The 22,480-nt window shown below is 39.8% G+C and overlaps 2 protein-coding genes across 12 annotated transcripts in view; one reads left to right on the forward strand and one right to left on the reverse strand.

Annotated features, from left to right (window-relative positions):
- The window catches only part of TCERG1 (transcription elongation regulator 1), a 59,994-nt gene extending 54,310 nt beyond the window's left edge, over positions 1–5,684 (forward strand). For 10 of the 11 annotated variants that reach the window (XM_007122242.3, XM_007122237.4, XM_007122238.4 and 7 more), the window contains 4 exons: positions 1,039–1,218; positions 1,910–1,993; positions 3,296–3,396; positions 4,612–5,684. In XM_007122242.3, coding sequence (XP_007122304.1) covers positions 1,039–1,218; positions 1,910–1,993; positions 3,296–3,396; positions 4,612–4,813 — 567 coding nt within the window. In that variant the 3' untranslated portion in view covers positions 4,814–5,684. Of the gene's footprint in view, positions 1–1,038; positions 1,219–1,909; positions 1,994–3,295; positions 3,397–4,225; positions 4,320–4,611 lie in introns of all 11 variants that reach the window. The other variant, XR_448788.4, reaches the window with a different exon arrangement.
- A 3,328-nt stretch (positions 5,685–9,012) lies between these two features.
- Positions 9,013–10,284, reverse strand: GPR151 (G protein-coupled receptor 151). Its single transcript, XM_007122246.2, has one exon. The coding sequence runs from the start codon at positions 10,282–10,284 to the stop codon at positions 9,013–9,015; it is 1,272 nt and encodes a 423-aa protein (XP_007122308.2).
- Between the last annotated feature and the right edge of the window lie 12,196 nt (positions 10,285–22,480).

Genomic DNA, 22,480 nt, shown 5'->3' on the forward strand with positions numbered 1-22,480 from the left:
TCTTGCCCCCTAAGCTGTAGCCTTGCTGAACTTACCTTTAATGAACCATACTTAGTTTAATGAATGCTACCATTACACATGCCAATCCCTCCACCTATAATGCTTTTAAATTTCCCACCACAGTGGCAAACTCTGTCATTCTTGAGGAGCACACTCAAGTATCTCTCTGTAAGACTGAGCCTGACCCATCTGGGCAGATTTGATCTCACTGTTGCCATTTACCAAACTTGTGCTCAGCATATACCTTTGCAGCACTTATTACATGTTAGTGCAGTTCTTTGCTTATATGCCTATCTTCCCTACACAAAGTAAGCCCTTTGAAGGAAGACATAACTGTGTTATTTATTTAGTATTCCCAGTGCCAAGTTCAGTGTTCACCTGACATGTTTTTAGGTGCTTGATAAATGTTGGTTAAATAAATGTTTTTATATTTTTCTTCTTTCTTACTTTTCTGTCTTTTCAGCATCCCATATTTCTTAGCATTGGCAGCAGTGTGACTTAACTTGTAATGCCATTACCATCCATGCAGCATACCTTTCTGCTGGTTGCTGAACCAACCAGACCTGTTATCTTGTTAATGAAGTTAGTTCCTGCTTGTGTGTGAAAGTGTCACTTCCAATATGTAGTTAAGTCCCAAATTGAGCTCAAGAAAAAATTTTTTTATCTGGTGAGCTGCTTGTGCTGTGAGATGGTATATTTCCTCTTTTATTTATATCCATTTCTACTACTACCAGAAGTTGGTAAGATGTTCAGTAGAGTACCTAGGTACTTAAAGTTCTTAGGGACCATGGTTGATGGGAGATATCTTCTCTTCATCCTTGCCACCTCTAAACCCATACTACATAATTTAGGTGAGCTCTGGGAGGTGAGATTTCTGGCTTAAAAAAGTAGATTTTCAGTGACTGCTTGACTAAGATGGAGTCATCAGAAACTTCTTTTATTAAGTGTATTGTTCCTAAACCAAATAAATGAGTCTTTTATTGATGAAATATGAAAAGGTAAGTCTGTTTGGTGATAGATACCATTCTCTATTTTTAGGTACGTTCTTCAGATGTGTCCTGGTCTGATACTCGGAGGACTCTTCGGAAAGATCACCGCTGGGAATCTGGATCCTTGTTGGAAAGAGAGGAGAAAGAGAAGCTTTTTAATGAACACATTGAAGCACTTACCAAAAAGAAGAGGGAGCACTTTAGGCAACTTTTGGATGAAACTTCTGCAGTAAGCGGCTCTTACTTTTCTACTTTAATATAGATGAATCTCTGTTAATAATTCCCAAAGTAAAACATTGATATGACTTTTAATGTCATTCTCTTTAGACCCATTACTGGAGTTCATGGGTTTTATGACACTTTCTTCTCTGATTTTTTTGTTCGTTTGCTTAAGTAAAATGTTGATGGTACTTTCACTGTTTAGAAGTTACTTCCTTTTGCAGTTTTTAAATTCGTATCTGCTCCCTTAGTAATTCCGTATGTCCTTAGCTGTGTGTGATCATTGATGCTTCCTGATGATAGAGTTAATAGATTCCTTCTTTTGCTCCATTTTCAATTTGGTACCATGGCCCTCTTGTTTGGCAGTTTGTACCCTCTGTTCAGGTTTTGCTCCTATTTATCTGATCTCTCTTTGGTGATGGTTTCTTCAGAAGTTACAGTGTTGCCCATGGAGATACAGGGTTTGCAGGTGATTGTCTTAGGTCACCTTGAAAGTATGGCCATGAACATAACTCTTTTGGCAAGCCAACAAAAAGAAATTGCATTAAAGTTGCTTCCCTGTCTCTAACTTAGTCCAGTTATGCTTGGGCATTACAAGAGATTGCAGGTCAGTGTAATATTATGTACCATATGTGCTGCAGTTTGATCCCCTCAATAAAAGTGAGTTCTATTTATGTTTTTTATTCACTTGTCTTTCAAAGATTACCTTAACATCCACGTGGAAAGAAGTTAAAAAAATCATTAAGGAAGATCCTCGGTGCATTAAGTTCTCCTCCAGTGACAGGGTAAGAAAATTTTGTCTGAGATTTACTTTCAGTTTATAAATATTAATTGGGTGCTTAATCAGCGGCACTAGTATCTTGACTGAAATGAAGTTGATGGTTTTAAGTGAATAACTTTTAAGTGTATGAGAAATAAATCTGAATTTCAAGTTTTCTTTCTTGTACAGTATATTAACAAGACAGCACAAGAGGAACTTTAAAAATTTAATCCTTGGGGTTAAGCCTGTGTTTTGGGATCTTCTAAGAGACTAATGAAGCTATAGTTTTTATTTATTGTATAGTCAGGTCCTACTAGATAGATATATTCAGCCTGGCAATTGGTACCAGGCTGTCAAAGTGCTTGACTCTTACAGCCACGCTAGCAGAAAAACATAGCATGATCTCTAGTTCTTATATGCTCCAGAGACTTTGGAGTAGGGGAACCTCAGATGTGTGAGGTTTGTAAAAGCTGAGCTCTCTTCTGGTGCACTCTGGCTCCTGTGTAGCAGAAGAACTCACCAAGGGTCTGAAATAGTGAATGATGTCACGGAAAGTGTAGCTTATTCCATTCCCTTCTGTCCCTCAGCCTTCATATGCTCCTCCTTCCCCTCATTCTTTCCTGGTTGGTTTCTCTAGGTCTGAGTCCAAAAAGCCCATGATCTAATATTCTTTCCCTCTTTCTCCATTAGGTGGAATTTTAGATGTGTGGACTGCAAAATATACGTGGTTGGAAAAGAGTGGTAGATGGATAGCTGAGAGATACAGTCTCAGTCTCTAACTTTTCTGATTTTTAGAATTGATAATAAGGTCCTTTTTTTTTTTTTTAAAGCTCAGAGTTAATACTTATCTTTGATATTCGCTTACCAAGCTCCCTTACTGAGCTAAACGCTCAGTTGAACTTTAAAGTTCTGAGCATTATCTTATAAATTATGCCACATTATTTTTGTGCTTGAAGATATAAATACAGTCTTTAGGAATGCACATTTAACCCTTAATTTCCTTATTTTTAAGAGTGTCTACCCCTTGAAGTTGTTACGAAGGGTAAAGGAGATATCTTATAAAACCCTCAGCATGGTGTAGCACATAGCAAGCCCTGAAGTTTTAGCTACTACTAATATATGGTTTCTCATTCTTTCTGTTTCCCTTAAAAATGTACACTGCAGATTTTCTTTTTCAGTGAATGTTATATGGATAAAACATACCTTATTGCCTTTTTCTTTTGAATTATTTTATGTCGTGACTTACAGGTTACTTGTTTAATAAATAGTTGATACTAATTTTGGAATTAGTAGAATTTTCCCCCCTAATCTTACTGTCTTTTTGCAGAAAAAACAAAGAGAGTTTGAAGAATACATCAGAGACAAATACATCACAGCCAAAGCTGACTTCAGGACGCTTTTGAAAGAGACCAAATTTATAACATATAGGTGTGTGTAATGAAATGTTTCATATCAGCAGTCATTGTCTTTACTAGTCCTTACTCTGATGGCCAAAGCATACTTTGCATTCACACACATGTTGACATTATTAATTTTTAGGAATAAGAAGAAGGCAACTTTATCAAAGATTGAATATAGCCCATACCTACCTTTACCTTTTTTCTTTCTTTTTTCTCTTTTTTTTTCAAAGAAAGGGCCCAGATGTTAATTCTTATTTTGTGTTACCCACCCATCCAGTTTTTAAACATACTTTTGTTTTCACTTCACTGCTTTTTTAGAAGTATTTCCAAATATATGAATTGTATTTCATGAAGAGACTTAAAAAAAAAATCTTTCACTGTCAATTATCTTTGCCTCCTCTGAAGACTATTCAGTGTTCATTCTAAAGCATTCTAAAGCTTGAAATCATTTTATCTGAGCTCAGCAAAAACATTTTTTCTCAGAGGAAAGCAGTTTGCTGGATACTCTTAAATTAAAACTTTAAATTATAAAAACAGAGCTTTAAAACAAATTTTCTCTGTAACATACCCAGTAGTTCCCCACCCCCAGCAAATTGTCATCGGGAGAACAGTTTTACATTGCTTAGCAATCAGTATGCAGGAAACCATTTTTGTTTCATGCTCCAGCTTTTCTTCTTTTAAGAGAAAAATTTGAAACATCTTAATGAAGGGTATGTGCACGGGAGGATAGATAGTGCTGAGGGTGTGGTTTTTAGGTATTTTGTGATTGGATTTTTTGGTCAGGATCCTTAATGTTTTGCATCAGCTTGGGCTTTTAAATTAGATGTGAAGTAAGACTTCTTTCTACATTTTTATAGTTAATTTAGTGAAAGATGTGAAAGTGAAAGCTTGTGAAAGATGCTGGGATTGGCAGCCCCGCAGACTGAAGTCCTCTGTTCATCCACAGAACAGGTACAGCACGGGCAAGATTTACCCACCCACCCTCAGCCCTGATCTGGAGGGACCACCAGTAGGGGTGGGAGGGTAATTCAGCTTCTGAGGCCCTTTCACTCCTTGGAGTCTTTGCTGAGGCGACTTACAAAGGTGACCACTGCAGTGAATTTTTCTTAAAAAAAAAAAAAAAAAAAAAAGAAAAAAAAAAGAAATGGAAACACAATTAGGAACTAGATGGACATTTCCAGCTCATTTCTGAAAGACCTATGAACAGCAGTCAGTAATTCTTGGACTTCTTTTCTTATTTCAGATCCAAAAAGCTAATCCAGGAATCTGATCAGCACCTGAAAGATGTAGAAAAAATTTTGCAGAATGACAAACGGTATCTAGTACTAGACTGTGTGCCAGAGGAGAGGCGCAAACTGATTGTGGCATATGTGGATGACCTGGATCGCCGGGGTCCACCCCCACCTCCCACAGCATCAGAGCCCACAAGACGATCAACAAAATAATTCTGAATACGCTTCCACAGGGGTGTCTGTTAATTCAAAACGCTTGCATGAGCCAATTTTCAGGTTTTTACATGTATGTGCATTAGTCAAACTCTTGCAGAACCATCTGATGAACAGAAGGAGAAGCATCCGTGAACAGTTTCTGAACAGAGAACACTTTGGAAATATTTATGCTTTTCTTTGTGTGGCATGACTGACTTGCATACGCAAATATAGGCTGTCTCTAGTAAATCTAAAATCTTGAAGCTAAAAAATTATCCTTTTATGAGGTGTGGAAGTCAGTGACTTTTGGTGATGTTCTTTCTAGCAGTGTTATAATACATGCAAGACGTTAAGAGCATTTGTGGTTTGAACTTGCAAGATGCAGATACCACAGACTCCAAAAAACCTAAGTTGGGGTTTGTTTTGATTTTGTTTTTTAAAGCGGGTAAAAGACAAAACACTGAAAATTGAATTCTTATCTTCCAGAGGCTAAGATTATTATAATGGACATACTTTTACCTTTGTCTCTAAAGAACACTTTAGTTTTATTTGTTCACTTATGTGCTTTGATTATCCCCTTTGAATTATAGGCCAAGTCTTGTTGTTTAGCCTAAGAGAAGATTTATTTAGTAATTTCTTCTCAGGTATGGAACCACGGTCATAACTAACATGTTGACCAGACTAGGACTGCTGGTTAAAAACATTTTATTCACCATTAAGTGATCTTTATCAATATTCTGGATTAGACAACAAATTACCTTTCTTGGGTGTTCCCTGTAAACTGTACTCCTATTTGAATGTTAAATTTTTGTTTCTAAAGTTTAATTTTAAGATGTTTGAATGTTCAGTTTATGTATTTGAACTACAATAAACCAACCCTTTTTATATACATGGATTGTATATGATTATTGTTATATAATTTATAAATACTTCTTTTAAACCTGTTCTTAAAAGCAGCAGCAAATGTAATTTGGCACAAAGAAAGTTTAAATTTTGAATGTCGCATCATTTTAAAAGGCTTGAATATAATAAATTACTTGCATCATAAAAGGGAAGGAATTTGTGAAGAACCATTTTGGTGCTCAGTCTCTTAGCAGTATCTTATTGCTTCATAGCAAGAAGATGCTGATTTTTGTCTGTCTGTTTTCTTGTTTTTGTCTTTTATATTAACATATTGATGATGAATGCCTTTTTGGACTCCTTTCAATGTGTCATGCACATCATACCATGACACTTACCTTTGATTCCCAATTGCTCTTTCTAGCTTTACCTCCCCAGTTTAAAAAGATCCCTCTATTTCATTCCTTCATAGATTTCTAGTTTGAGTTACCACATAAATAAAATGTTTAAGAGAAATATGTTAACAGGATAAATTGTTTTCCCTGCTACCTCACACCTGCTATGATTGCAACAAAACCTAAAAAAAGGGACAGCGGTATTTGTATTTGTTGTATGCATACAGACCCAGACATGCATCACACACATACAAAAATAGTCACATCTCTGTGATTTAGTGCTTAGCTTAAATATATGAAGTGCCACAGAAATGATGTGAGTTCTATATGTAGAAACCTGGAGTGGGTTATCTGACTAAAGTCTAACCTATAAAATTGGTAATGAACAGGATTTTTAAAAAATAAATCCATTGAGTGATTTTGAAGCTCATCAGAAGTGAAACAAAATGCGTGCCCAAAGGAACACAACTATTATAGAATAGGACTGTCCTACAAAGGTGAAGTTTCTAGAATGCTTTGTTATTCTGAATTCCACATAGTATTGTTTGCCTACTCACTATTTTCCATTTCTCACCATAGAAAAGTGAAGAAAATGGTTTGGTGATACCTATTTTAATTTCCTACTTTTGCTGTAAAGTATTTGGGATTAATGTTTCACGTAAGGTGTAAATCAAACTTTGCAGATTTCTTAAAAGGGAGCGAGGACTTTGTATATTAGGTTCTTTTTTTTTATTGAAGTATAGTTGATTTACAGTGTCATGTTAGTTTCAGGTTACAGCAGTGATTCAGTTATACATATGTTATATACTTTTTCAGGTTCTTTTCCCTTATAGGTTATTACAAGATATTGAGTATAGTTTCCTGTGCTATACAGTAGGCCCTTGTTTATCTGTTTTATATACAGTAGTGTGTGTATATTAATCCCAAACTCCTAATTTATCCCTCCTACCCCCCATTAGGTTCTTAATGACAGGGTCATTGTAATTACATTGTGTTTCAATATCTTCATTTTGATCTGGAGCTTATCAGCAAGCTCTTTAAAAATACATGGTTCGTTGTGCTCTGATACCTGTGCAAGTGTTAAGGTCTGACCTCCCTGTAAAGCCCCCTTGTGCAATGATGATTTAGAAAGCAGCATTCAAAACAAAGAGCTTTAAGTCTCCAAAACTATCTGAAGTAAAACATAATTGTTTTTATTTGTTTACAAGTTAAAATGTCACACAGTGAAAGCTTACATCCTACATTTACTATAGATAATGAACATAAACGTCTTTAATTCAAATAGTTCATCAGTTTTAAAGGTAATCCAATTATATAACTTGTCTCACAAGACAGCATTTTAGGTACTTGGGTTAACTGTATGTGCTCTTGTGAGCCTTAAAATGAAATATGAACCAAGGCAAAAAGCCTTACCTTCTGTGTTAAAACAAATCATGACCATTTATAAAGAACAAACCAAAAAACCCACAGACTGTACATTAAAAAATTCCATCCACAGCATATTTTTATATTTTCTTCGCTGCTTGCCCTAAGTGCAGTTTTTTTGTTGTTGTTTTTCAGAGAGAACCCCTCAGTGAAAGTATCCCAGAATTCCATTAGAGTAACCAAGAATCATGGATAAATGTCTATTATATTTAATAGGGGAAGAAATGTCATCATCATTGTTTTATTGGGTATGCTTTACCATGCTGTAAATTGAACAGTTATTACTTGTTATTCAAATTATACTGGTAATACGTTTTGGAACACAAAATTTAATATTGCTTTTTCTGCATTGCCTTGTTTTCTATTAGCCAGATTCTCTGTCTTGTGTCCATTGAATTTTCTCTTTTCCATGCTCTCTCTCTCTCTCTCTTCCTCCCTCCCTTTCTTCCTCTTTTTCCCCACTCCCCCACCCCCACCCCCCCTTGGGTTACTCTTGATAGTCTTTGTAACTTAAAAACCCCGAGGTATTTTAAAAGTTGGGCAGGGTTCATGTTCAATGTTAGGGCTATGTTTAATGCTCATTTAACAAAAAAGATCACCATCTTTATATTTGAGGGTTACATTCACCAATTAATACCTTTATCATTAACCATAATGATATGGTTAACCATAACATAGCTTATAGTTTATCTTGAGAGAAAGAAGATTTTGGGAGAAACATTGATTTCAGCTTGTAGAAGATTGTCTCCTGCTACTCTTTGGAAGAGGAGTTAATTGGGAAGAGAATTAAGGGTGGTTTTTAAGTTCTTTCTCAAAATCAGAATATAGACTATCATGATAGGCTGCTAAAATCCCCAGACTTAGAAACTGAAGACTCACAGAGGTGCTTCAAAAAGATCAATAAGCAGATTTTAGTATAAGGCAAAGTCTGAATTTACTTAAACTTAGCCAAAATAAGCCATGGTTTGAAATTAGCCCAGAATTGGAATAAAGTGATGTTCCTTATTCTTCATCCTTCAGTCATGGAAATTCTGTATGGATTTTCATCAAGTAAATGAACATTTCTTAAGCAAATGAAGATAACTTTAAAATTTATGTGTTAAAAATCTCAAGTAGAAGTAGATTTTGAGCTCTGGTTATGTGCAATAAGGTTTGATAGGTGAAGTTAGAGTAGCAGGTTCAGGAAGAAACTAAACATAAAGAAATTGAACCTTTGACAGATAAGCTCCACTCCAGCCAGTACACGGCTGGTCCTAAGGACTATCCAGTAAAACAGCCATTGTGGACAAGTGACAAAACAGCTGGCCTTTCTAATCACTTGTGACAGATGCATCTTCAAACAACACAGTTAATTCTTTGGATAACCAGTTTATAACATAGTTATTACTTCTAATACGGTGTCCTACTTACCAAATTGCACATTTTGGAAATGCAGACTGCGAAGCATTTTTGTAATTCCTAATGGTAATTTTATTATGTTTCATATGGCAAAGTCAACAATGTTGATAAGCAGCATTACAAATAAATACAGTAATCGCAATTTGTTTTGCTGTGAAACTATTTATCACCATCTCCTGTCTCTTGATCTTCGTGTTCCCAGGGGATAGGGTCATTGTCCTGTACACAAGGGACTGTGTCTCTCTCATGCCAAAACTGCTCTACATCAGGGAGGATGGGAATCTCTGCCTTCTCAGCTTTCTCTTTGCCGGATGAGGGAGAGCCAGTTTCCTCTTTCTCTGGTATGGATGATGGGGATTCTGGAGATGGAACATTGTCACGAAGGACCTGTGAGTTACCAGCGGGTGTTTCCTGAGACTCTGAAGCAGTTGGATGTTTTTTGGTTACCATCCATTTCCATAAGCCTTTTAAGCCTTCCTTGAACTCCTCTGACATCACTAGAAAAATGAGAGGATTTGCTGAAGAGATGGAAAACATTAGGACTTGAGACAGGGCTATAAAACCTTGCGGTGGGGCCGGGCCTCCAGCCTTCAGATGCCACATCCACAGCCACGCTATCCATTCAGGGAGCCACAGAATAGCGGAGGTGATGGCAATGCTCAGCAACATCACTGTGAGTTGCTTTGAGCGCATCTGGCTTCTAAGATTTTGAGTCTTAGTTCCTCGTTTCTGACATTGGCCATAAGCTCTCCAGAAATAAAAGCCGGCAAAGAGTAATGGAAGGCAAAATACCAGGAGAGGGTAGAGCTTACCAAACGTTGACATGAACTCTTCGGCCATAGCGGGTACATCCATGAGGCACATTTCCACACCTGCGTGTTGCCTGGTGGTGCTAAAGAACCATTCTGGCAGGGGTAGCAGGCTAGCCACAGCCCAGATGGCTGCCAGCACTGACCAGATGGTGCAATTGTGGATATTTTCTTGCTTGACTGGGTCACATGCATACATGAAGCATACTTTGGCCACTGCAACGATTGTCAGGCTCTTGGCTGCCATGCACGTGTGGATGAACCAGTCAGAGGACTTGCAGACAAACCAGCCTAGATCCCAAACACTTTTGGAGTATGCTGTAGCTCGGACAGGTGCAGAAAACATCAGGAGAGAGAGATCAGCCAGGCTGAGATTCAGAATCAGGGAGTGGATCATGGATGGCTTTCCTTTCCAAGCACTGTGGAGGAGGATGCCAATCACACACAGATTCCCCACGAAGCCCACCAGGCAGACAGCCACCAAGAAAGCTGGGACTATGGTCCTCCAGTCCTTGGAGTCAGAGGGCAGGTACCCACCGGCAAAGTGGAGGTGAGCAAAGGACCCGTTCATGGTGCTGGAGTTGGAGTCTGCCAAGGCAACTGTCAGCCTCCCCCTTTCCATCCAGCTTCTACTTGCAGAAGTTAGCTTCTATTTGTCTTTCTGCCTTGGCTCTTTTGTGTAGGAAGTAAATACGTCATCGTCAGTGTCAGCTGACACCTCTGGACCCTCCCCTTGCTTATTTCCTGAGAGCAGACTGTGGAAGAAGTTTGACTGCTAAGCTCTTGTCTGCTGCGTGTGCTATTTCTTGCCTGCACTGAGTGACAAGCAGCAGGAGGGCATGGTTGCTGCTCATTAGCAAGTCTAATATCCGATTGTCAGCCTTTGGAGTAAAAAACTCCCCAATATACCCATCAGTGATAAATGAGGAGAACATAACATGTAAGCGAGTTACGTTCCTGGGGGTCACTAGAGCCAGTCAAGGCAATTATTTTCAACTAGCTGTTTCTAAAGCTAGACCTCCGTCTGTAATACAGCAAACACCACATCTGAATAACCGAGTCCTTTACACTTAGGCACATATTAGAATCACCTGCATGGCTTGATCCGGCGGGTCTGGGGTAGGGCCCTAAAATTTGCATTTCTAACAAGTTCCCAGGGGATGATGATGATGCGGGTTGGGGGAACCACTCTGTTTTAAAGGAAGAACCAACACTGCTTTCCCCCTCCCCTCTGCAGGGATGAGCTTCCTCTTCTTTTACCAAACCCTCACCACCACTTCAGCTGCATCAACGGCTGGCGGAGGTCAAACACACAGAGCTAGATAATGAAAAAAAGCTGCTGGTAAGAAGTCCTATTAAAAAAATCTAATTATCGGGCTTTCCTGGTGGCGCAGTGGTTGAGAATCTGCCTGCTAATACAGGGGACACGGGTTCGAGCCCTGGTCTCGGAGGATCCCACATGCCGCGGAGCAACTGGGCCCGTGAGCCACAACTACTGAGCCTGCGCGTCTGGAGCCTGTGCTCCGCAACAAGAGAGGCCGCGATAGTGAGAGGCCCGCGCACCGCGATGAAGAGTGGCCCCTGCTTGCCACAACTGCACAGAAACGAAGACCCAACACAGCAAAAATAAATAAATAAAACTCCTACCCCCAACATCTTCTTTAAAAAAAAAAAAAATCTAATTGTGGATTACTCTAAGTTTAGTCTATTACGAATTTTTTAGAGGTATTTTGGAGCACTGCATTAGAATGAGTTTACATACTAATAAGACTTTTAAACAAGTGATGGTGATTAAAGCAACCAAATGATGATTTAGGCTTCTTTTCAGAGAGAATTCCTAAAGGATTTACTGACAAGTGAAATAAAAGGAAAATAATTTCTATGCAGAAGACATTTACGAGATTTTAAAGAAAATGACATTTTAAAGTTGGGAAAAGAAAAAATTCTTGGGTAAAATGATTCTAGAACCAGTCTTGAAATTTTATAATGGGCAGTGGAAGGATACTCTGGAGGAGGTCAGAGGAGCTGGAATTGTTCAGGGAAAAGAGTTTGTGGAATTGAAAGGATTTTGTGTCCTACTCTGTGCTGAATCAGAAATGCTTAGTGTCATATAATGGAAAGTGTGCTGAGCTCAGAGTCTGACGACTGAGCTCTGGTTCTAACTGCTTTCACCAGTTTTTCTCTGGAAACTAAGGATTACATTTAAAATCTCCCCAAAGACTCAGAACTCAACAAGTAAGTATTGACTCAATAAAAACGTAGTGAATATTAGGAAAGCTGTCCGTGGTGCTGGGTTACCTTTTCTGTTTTCTTTCCCTTTCCCTGTAGGAAGTAGCTATAACTATGAAACAGTAAACGGGGGTAATGTCTTGTCCCAGCAATTCACAGTAACCCCCAGTTGGTGCTGTGGACAATGAAATATCCTTAAGCCTCAAAAGAACCACTTCTGAGGGTGAAGAGGCCCACACCATCTTCTAGGAAGGCAAACGGTGGTGGGGGTGCAGTATGCAGAGAAACACGTTGAGTACTACTTAGAGCAAATGAATGTTTTGTGAATTATAGGCTACAGCAGAGCCAGTCCTACCTGATGTATGTGGAAGAGATGAGTTCAGGACCAGAAAACAAATACTACTTTACATTAGGGCTTATAAACTTGGCATGCTCAAGGCTCCTGAAGATACAGAAGACAAAAAGCTAAATGATTCAAGGAGGTTTTAACAGCAAGAAAGTTTGATTCTAACTCTTTGTTTTGAAATAATTGCAAACTTATAGGGAAAAAAAAAGCAAGAGTAGTACAAAGAATTATCCTATACACTTCATTCTGATTTTCTAATTATTAGCAGTTTGTGCGCACACTCTACACACACACACTTACTTGCATATATATACACACATAAACATACGTATTGTTTTCTGAACCATTTGAGAATTGGAAATGCATTTTTGAGTTTTCTTCCTGAATTATCATTAGATATAAAAATCAAAATGAGACTATGTGCTTGTAGCAAAAAGGAATTCTCTCCTTTGGCAACCCTCATTACCCAATCCAAGTTTCTGTTTGTCTTTTGATATATGAGCACTTGTGCATCTAGGTATTTGACAAATGTAATATGTAGCTTGTATCTGCTTTTTGTTTTAACATCATTTCCATTTAAAGGATAAGTGTAACTTAGCCAACCTAAAAGAAGAATTACATCATATGAATTTTTCTTATTTACATTATGAATTCAAGTGATTTTGATCTTTCTTGATAGCATATTCATTTAAAATACAGGATTAAATTATATGCGTGGTGGACATTTGTTAGGTTTCCTTATTTTTATTTATTTTGGGGAGTTGCCCCTTTCTTATTTGACAGAAGGGATCCTGGGGAAAAATGATACAGGTGAGGTGGATGGAGAAGTACCATACAGAAAAAAGACTGAGAGCGTTTGGGATGAAAACTGGAAACAACCCCTTACCCTCACCCCAAAATGCTGGAAAGAACTCAACTATCCACCAGTTGGTGAATGGATAAAGAAACGGATGTATTCGTACAATGGACTACTATTTAGCAATATAAAGGAATAAATACTACAACATGGAGGAACCTCACAAATACTATGCCAGTTGAAAGAAGCCAGACACAAGATGACGTATTGTGAGATTCCATTTATATGAAATGTCCAGAAAAGGCAAATCTATAGAGATGGAAAGTAGAATAGTGGTTCCCTGGAGCTAGGGGTGGGAAATGAGAATGACTGCAAATGGGCACAAAGGACCTATTTTGGGGTGAGGAAAATGTTCTCAATTGGGATCGTGGGGATGGTTATAGAACTCTGTAAATGTACTGAAAACCTTGAATTGTACACTGAAAACGAGTGATTTTTATGGTACGTAAATCATACCTCAATAAAACTTTTTTTTTAAGAGTTATTTGGGATGGAGAAAAGATAAAGAGCAGATGTTTTTGCTCTTAGGATGCTGAGTAGTCTCCAGTATGAAGGGATATTCCATTCTGAAACTGTGATTAAAATATATATATGGAGCCAGGGAGAGATTGTGACCTAGAAGGACCAAGCCAAAGGACAGTACTAGGTGGGAAAGGGCAGTGGGGAGAAGGGAGACCCAGAATGCTGGGATTCAGAACTTGCTGCCCCTCTTGCCTGGCTTCCCCAGCTTGGAAATGGGCTTTCATCATAGCTTTCCCCCTCTGCTTCCACACTCCTGTTAAGACACTAGCAACAGGGCAGCCGTCACACCCAAATACCTCAGCTGGGTTCCAGGCTACTTTTCCTTTCCCTGACAGGGACGCCACCCACAGTGATGATGCCAAGAGGTAACCCTTGGAAACTGAAAAACAGTAACAAAACAATGGAAAATCTGAGCCACAGATCTCCTTTTTTTTTTTTTTTTTTTTAAATTTTAAGTTACAAGGGACCTCAGACAACTTAATCCTCAAAAGAACCCAGGCAAAGCAAATTAGTGGCCAAGATTGTTAAGTGGCTTCTGATAAAAGCAGAACTAGGTGTGAGCTCTTAATCTAGAGTAAAGTAGGTAAAGTTTATGCTATAGCTCAGTTCCAGGGAAAGGGAGATAATGAAAACAATCATTTATTGAGTGAGTCCTCAGTGCCAATTTCTGTGCTAAGCTTTCTATGCCCTGAGTCTTCACGATAGCTCCTGGAGATACTATTACTATCCCCTTCTTACAGATGATGACCCTGGGGCATAAATAGGTGAATAACTCACCCGTGGGAATGTAGATCGCACAGGTAGTAGATGAGAGAGTTGGTATAGAGACCCCCATAGGTCTGAGCCCCAAGTCGGGGTTCCAGAGTTGGTGTTCGTAAGCTGTGTGCTGTCCTGCCCCACTAAGGACGTTGTGGGATACTCACTGTTCTCTAAGCATTGCGATTATGAAATTGGTCACTTCAACAAGCATGTATTAAGTCCTTTGGCACTGGGAATATAACACCCGCGTATTTTTCTTTTTTCTTTTCTTCTTTTCTGGGGACCTGGCATCGTGAATCTAGGACAGGAACTGGGGACCTGATATACCTTGGTCTAGGCGGTAAGTTGGGAACCTGGAACACCCTGGGTCTAAGAGGAGCTGGGTGCTTCTGACACCTGGGTCCAAGAGAGGATCCCAGCTATATAGGTATATGGGATTCCTGGGTCTAGAGTGGGAGCTGGCTGTCTGGGATCCCTCGGTCCTGGAGGGGGAATGGGTACCTTGGGTCCCCCAGTCCTGAATGGGAATTGGAAGCCTGGATGATGCCTGGGTCCAGCAGAGAAGCTGAGGGCCTAGGATCAGAGCTTGGACCTTATGTGAAGCAGGTGTGGGGTGTGGAATTAGAGTCTGGGATCCCTTGGTCCTAGGAGGGAAACAAAGGCCCTAGACCCTTGAGTTCTGGAGGGGAGATGTTCCATGTGTCCTGGAAGAGAAGTAGGGGCTCTAAATCAGTCAGTGGAGAGAGAAGAAGGGGATCCCTGGGTTTCCTCTTGCTTTCGGGCCACTCCACCCTTGGAAGCACCTGTCTCCAACGCCTCAAGCAGGCATGTGCCTGGCTCACCCACCCAGGCTCCTGGGGCACTAACCCAGATCTCGTGTATTTTTCTTTCAGTGAATATTTGCTGAGCCACTTCCCCTGGGCCAAACACAATGCCAACCCCTGGGAACCCACTGTGGTAGAAGGGTCCCTTTTCTAGAGGAGTTACCATGTAGTTGGAGAGGTGAACAAACAAGAAGTTGCAATGACTGTGCTGCAAGATACCAGCTGATGATGCCTTCACGAGGGGCACCTGGAGCGAACACAACAGTAAATAGCTGCTTCTCATCAGAGAAGTTACCATGGCTGGCTTTCGGGTTCTGAGAGTAACCTCCTTCCACCTGTGGGTTTTCAGGTTCTGAAGGTTGCAGGCGAAGCTCAGGGAGGAGCAGAGTGGGTCAGGTGGGGCTTCTTGACCAGCTGCACTTTGTTGGCTTGTAGAGCATGCTCAGTTCCGTCTCTGTGGGCAGTAGAGAACTGAGCTCTCAGATGTGCACGCACTTTACCACCCTGCGCTCCCACTCCCAAGGTCAGTAATACACAGTCGGTGGTTCCTTCTTTGACAACAGTCTTGCTTTGCTGAAACTTCCTTTCTCCAGTCCTCTGACAGTGCTCCTTTTTGGACCCACAGTTCCTTGTTTTCGTGGAGCATCTTTTGCTGTGCGGCCTTCCTGAGTGACCTGTCCCAGTATTTCGTGTCCGGTGTCTTGGAGTGTCGTTCCAGGCTGCGGGTGCAAAGCTGAGTGACGCTCCATTTCTAAGGAAAGTGTTGGGTAGGTCTGGCTGGGTCTGAGTGGCCGCTCTTACAAGACAGCCCCTCCCCTCTCCCTCCACCTTCCGCTGTTGGTTAGGTAGCTCTTAAGGCCACTGTGGGGAAGATGATGCAAGTAGATGGATTGTGCTGTTAGTTACAAAGCGGGCATCAAGTCTGGAAACATAGATCATTATTTTGTCATGTTATTTAACATCAATAACCATTTATTACGTGTTAGCACACGTTTCCACACTGGATGGCCATCCTGTCTATTTCACATTCCACAGACTGGGAGTCAGGAGGTCTGAACCCTTCCTTCCAAAATGGGACTGTTAGATCTGCAAGGGACCCTTTTGGATTGTCTGTGTCACAACTTCATTTTCCAGATTGGGAGACAGACGCTCAGAAAGTATAACTGATCTGTTCTAGGTCACTTGGTTCCTCGGTAGCTGGGCACCAGCTGGGATCCAGGAATCTCAGCTGCTAGGTGGATGCTTTTTGTTCTTCATACTGTTTTGGACTTTTTCCTGCTGGGTTTTTGGCTTTTGTTAATAACTTGTGTTTTGACTTTATGGAGGATAAAATTTGGATGTAGATGCGAAGCCTCTTTGGAAAGCAAGAGGATGGTGAGAACATAAGGTAGCTGCATTGCACCAGCTTATGTAAAACGTAAACTTTCTTTTCTTGAAAAAAACAAATTTCTTGTCCTATCAAAACACAGCTGTGGTTAATATGATGATGTATTTTCTTTTATTTTTTTTTTCGTTGCAAGAGTTTGTTTGCCTTTTACATTGTTAGAATGCAAATTGTAATTGAAGCTCTGATTTTTGTTGTAATGAGAGGCACTGATTGTCTAAAATAACCCTAGAGAGAACTGTCTCAGGGTTGATTTCACCACAGTGAAGATGACAGTCTGCTTTTTGTAGAGGCCATAGTCCTAGGAGAACAGCAAGTAAAGGACTAACATATATATGTGGGCCCAGAATGGTTAAAATCATGCTTTGGATGCATGTTTTTGCAGGGTACCGTTTGCTGTGGGTTCTTACTGAATGACATGTCCCGTCATTTAGAGGAAAATCTAGTTGTTAAAAAAAAAATCAAAAATTTATTGCTATATCCACCTTGTGCAGTGAATTTTTTTCACTTTTTTTTTTAAAAAAAGAGCTTTATTGAGATATAATTCACGTACAATACCCTTCACCCATTGAATGTACAATTCAGTGGTTTTTGGTATTTTACTCTTTTCACATTCTTGCCCATCCTAAGTGGCTAGTGTAGATGTGATGCTCTCTTCAGCACTGCCTAGAGTTGTTTCCATGACTACTGAATCCAGCAGGTGGTGTGGCATCGTTGCACATGTCTCAGACATCCCAGGACTAGATGGGCTGGGGAGGGAATGCGCTGTGTTCAGAGATCTCATGCTAACGCAGTTTCCTGGGGGCCTATTAGAAAGGAGAGTACACAACCATCCCCAAGTCCCCGATTTTGTCCTCCTTTTTAAAATGGGAGAGGCAGCTCTTGTGTCTGTAGGTCTTGCCCTTCATGTTTACTCTTGGGAGGAAAAAAAGTTTAAAAATTTTTAAAAAAAATCCTCAATAATATCATATCCCAAATCCTGGAAAGAAAAGGTGTTTGGATGGAGGGGAAGGAGGGGTTGAATTTGATTTCAAATGTTTCAACCTGGGTACAAAACACTGTCAATCAGCTTTTCTGCTGAGTGCATTAAAACAAAACCTTTTCACACTTTTCCGTCCCTCACAAATCCTTGTTGAAAGTTCAGGAAATTCTTCTAAAAGTTTAAAACGTTCCACTGTATGCATTATTTTACCCCTTATTCAGTGGTTGTAATTGAGAAGTTGAAATATGGAAGTTTGATTTATTCTTGTAATGTCTATAATGTTTACCTTCATAAAAATGTTTAATATTAGGTAAAAGAGGTGATAATGTCATCATTTTGTACCCAGAGGTTTTGACTTTCTGGTAGTTACAAAACTTGTTAGTTACTGAACTGAGAGAGGCCCTGGATTCCTGATTCTGGTTCCAGTTTTTCCAACCAGATCAGGCTCCCAATGGGACATCAGTATATTGCAAGATGTTTTCAGGTATTCTGTTTTCGTTTCTTGTTGCTGCTATTGAAATTACCATGAATTTACCAGTTTGAAACAACACATGCAATAGTCCTGGAGATTGAGAATCCTAAAATAAAGGTCACAGCTGGGCTGCATTCTTTCTGGAGGCTTTAGGGGAGACTCCATTTCCTTGTCTTTTCCACCTTCTAGAGGTCACCCACAGTTCTTGGCTCCTGGCCCTTTCCTTCATCTGCAAAGCCAGCAGCATATCATCTTCATCTTTCTCTCTCTCTTTCTCTAACTTCTGTTTTCATCGCATATCCTTCTCTGACTCTGGCTTCTGACCCTACCACTTCCTCCTTATATAAAAGACCTTTGTGATTACACTGGGCCCACCGCATAATCCAGGATAATTTCTCCATCTCCAAATCCTTACCTTAATCATATCTGCAAAGTTCCTTTGGTCAGGTAAGGTAAATATTCACAGGTTCCTGGAATTAGGAACAGACCTCTTTTGGGAAGTTATTATTCTCTCCTCCATGTATTCTAAAAAAGTTTGGTGGGAGTAAATTTGGTATATGTTGTGTTAAATAGGACTTCTCGCACTTTAAAAAATATATAACCAAATAAAAAATAATAACCAAAGCTTACATTTGTTGAGACTTTACTATTTGTGAAGCACTTTGCTAAATTTTACATGTATTATCTCATTTCATTCTCATGACAATACTAAGGAGTTCTGTTCCCATTTATCAAATGAAGAAACTAGAGTGGGACGAATTGGGAGATTAGGATTGACATATATACAATACCCTGTGCAAAATAGATAGCTAGTGGGAACCTGCTGTATAGCACAGGGAAATCAGCTGGGTGCTCTGTGATGGCCTAGATGGGTGGGATGGGGGGATGGGAGGGAGGTCCAGGAGGGAGGAGGTATATGTATACATATAGCTGATTCACTTCGTTGTACAGCAGATATTAACACAGCATTGTAAAGCAGATACACTCCAATAAAACAAACAAACCAACACACAAAAAACGTGAAGGAATTTGCTCAAGGTCACATTGCTAAATCAGTGGCAGAGCTGGGATTCCAACTCAGATCTATTTCATGCTAGAGCATGAGTCTTGGAGTTTTTTGGTTTTTTTAAAAAAATTCTTTATTGGAGTATAATTGCTTTACAGTGGTGTGTTAGTTTCTGCTTTACAACAAAGTGAATCAGCTATACATATACATACATCCCCATATCCCCTCCCTCTTGTGTCTCCCTCCCACCCTCCCTCTCTCACCCCTCTAGGTGGTCACAAAGCACCGAGCTGACCTCCTTGTGCTATGTGGCTACTTCCCACTAGCTATCTATTTTGCATTGGGTAGTGGATATACGTCCATGCCACTCTCTCACTTTGTCCCAGCTTACATTTCCCCCTCCCCGTGTCCTCAAGTCCATTCTCTACATCTGCGTCTTTATTCCTGTCCCGCCCCTAGGATCTTCAGAATCTTTTTTTTTCCTTTAGATTCCATATATATATGTTAGCATACAGTATTTGTTTTTCTCTTTCTGACTTCCTTCACTCTGTATGACAGACTCTAGGCCTATCCACCTCACTACAAATAATTCAGTTCACTTTCTTTTCATGGCTGAGTAATATCCCATTGTATATATGTGCCACATCTTCTTTATCCATTCATCTGTCGATGGACACTTAGGTTGCTTCCATGTCCTGGCTATAGTAAATAGAGCTGCAATGAACATTGTGGTACATGACTGTTTATGAATTATGGTTTTCTCAGGGTATATGCCCAGTAGTGGGATTGCTGGGTCGTATGGTAGTTCTATTTTTAGTTTTTTAAAGAACCTCCATACTGTTCTCCATAGTGGCTGTATCAATTTACATTCCCACCCACAGTGCAAGAGGGTTACCTTTTCACCACACTCTTCCCAGCATTTGTTTCTAGCTTTATTTTTTTAACATCTTTATTGCAATATAATTTCTTTACAATGGTGTGTTAGTTTCTGCTTTACAACAAAGTGAATCAGCTATACATATACGTATATCCCCATATCTCCTCCCTCTTGCGTCTCTCTCCCTCCCTCCCTATTCCACCCCTCTAGGTGGTCACTAAGCACGGAGCTGATCACCCTGTGCTATGCGGCTGCTTCCCACTAGCTATCTATTTTATATTTGGTAGTGTATATATGTCCATGCCACTCTCTCACTACATTGCAGCTTACCCTTCCCCCACCCCGTGTCCTCAAGTCCATTCTCTGTGTCTGCATCTTTATTCCTGTCCTGCCCCTAAGTTCTTCAGAACCTTTTTTTTTAGATTCCATATATATGTGTTAGCATACGGTATTTGTTTTTCTCTTTCTGACATACTTCACTCTGTATGACAGACTCTAGGTCCATCCACCTCACTACAAATAACTCAGTTTCGTTTCTTTTTAGGGCTGAGTAATATTCCATTGTATATATGTACCACATCTTCTTTATCCATTCATCTGTCGATGGACACTTAGGTTGCTTCCATGTCCTGGTTATTGTAAATAGAGCTGCAATGAACATTGTGGTACATGACTCTTTTTTCTTCACACCCTCTCCAGCATTTATTGTTTGTAGATTTTTTGATGATGGCCATTCTGACTGGTGTGAAGAGATTCCCCATTGTAGTTGTGAGGTGCATTTCTCTAATGATTAGTGATATTGATCATCCTTTCATGTGTTTGTTGTCAATCTGCATATATTCTCTGCAGAAATGACAGTTTAGGTCTTCTGCCCATTTTTTGGATTGGGTTTGTTTTTTGATTTTGAGCTGCATGAGCTGCTTGTATATTTTGTAGATTAATCCTTTGTCAGTTGTTTCGTTTGCAAATATTTTCTCCCATTCTGAAAGTTGTCTTTTCGTCTTGTCTATGTTTTCCTTTGCTGTGCAAAAGCTTTTAAGTTTCATTAGGTCCCATTTGTTTATTTTGTTTTTATTTCCATTTCTCTAGGAGGTGGGTCAAAAAAGATCTTGCTGTGAATTATGTCCTAGAGTGTTCTGCCTATGTTTTCCTCTAAGAGTTTTATAGTGCCTGGCCTTACATTTAGGTCTTTAATCCATTATTAGTTTGTTTTTGTGTACGGTGTTAGGGAGTGTTCTAATTTCATTCTTTTACATGTAGCTGTCCAGTTTTCCCAGCACCACTTATTGAAGGGGTTATCTTTTCTCCACTACATATTCTTGCCTCCTTTATCAAAGATAAGGTGACCATATGTGTGTGGGTTTATCTCTGGGCTTTCTATCCTGTTCCATTGATCTATATTTCTGTTTTTGTGACAGTACCATTCTGTCTTGCTTACTGTAGCTTTGTAGTATAGTCTGAAGTCAGGGGGCCTGATTCCTCCAGCTTCATTTTTCTTTCTCAAGATTGCTTTAGCTATTCAGGGTCTGTTGTGTTTTCACACAAACTGTGAAATTTTTTGTTCTAGCTCTGTGAAAAATGCCACTGGTAGTTTTTTGGGTTTTTTTGTTTTTTTTGGGGGGGGGGAGGTACGCAGGCCTCTCACTGTTGTGGCCTCTCCTGTTGCGGAGCACAGGCTCTGGACGCACAGGCTCAGCGGCCATGGCTCACGGGCCCAGCTACTCCGCGGCATGCGGGATCTTCCCAGACCGGGGCACGAACCCATGTCCCCTGCATCGCAGGCGGATTCTCAACCACTGTGCCACCAGGGAAGCCCGCCACTGGTAGTTTGATAGGGGTTGCACTGAATCTGTAGAGATAGCTTTGGGTAGTTTAGTCATTTTCACAGTGTTGATTCTTCTAATCCAAGAACATGGTATATCTCTCCATCTATTTGTATCATATTTAATTTCTTTCATCAGTGTCTTATAGTTTTCTGCATATAGGTCTATTGTCTCCCTAGGTAGGTTTATTCTTGGTTATTTTATTCTTTTGATTGCAGTGGTAAATGGAAGTGTGTCCTTAATTTTGCTTTCAGATTTTTTCATCATTAGTGTATAGTAATGCAAGAGATTTCTTTGTATTAATTTTGTACTGCTACTAATCCTGCTACTTTACCAAATTCATTGATTAGCTCTAGTAGTTTTCTGGTAGCATCTTTACGCTTCCCTATGTATAGTATCATGTCATCTGCAAACAGTGACAGCTTTACTTCTTCTTTTCCGATTTGGATTCCTTTTATTTCTTTTTCATCTCTGTTTGCTGTGGCTTAAACTTCCCAAACTATGTTGAATAAGAGTGGTGAGAGCGGGCAACCTTGTCTTGTTCCTGATCTTAGTGGAAATGGTTTCAGTTTTTCACCATTGAGAACGATGTTGGCTGTGGCTTTGTCATATATGACCTTTATTATGTTGAGGTAAATTCCCTGTATGCCTACTTTCTGGAGGGTTTTTTATCATAAATGGGTGTTGAATTTTGTCGAAAGATTTTTCTGCATCTATTGAGATGATCATATGGTTTTT

Source organism: Physeter macrocephalus, chromosome 8, assembly GCF_002837175.3.
Source record: "Physeter macrocephalus isolate SW-GA chromosome 8, ASM283717v5, whole genome shotgun sequence".
NCBI lineage: Eukaryota > Metazoa > Chordata > Mammalia > Artiodactyla > Physeteridae > Physeter > Physeter macrocephalus.

What these genes read in the sequence shown, in the direction of transcription:
- GPR151 (XM_007122246.2), bottom strand. Translation starts at nt 10,284, where the DNA reads ATGGAAAGGGGGAGGCTGACAGTTGCCTTGGCAGACTCCAACTCCAGC.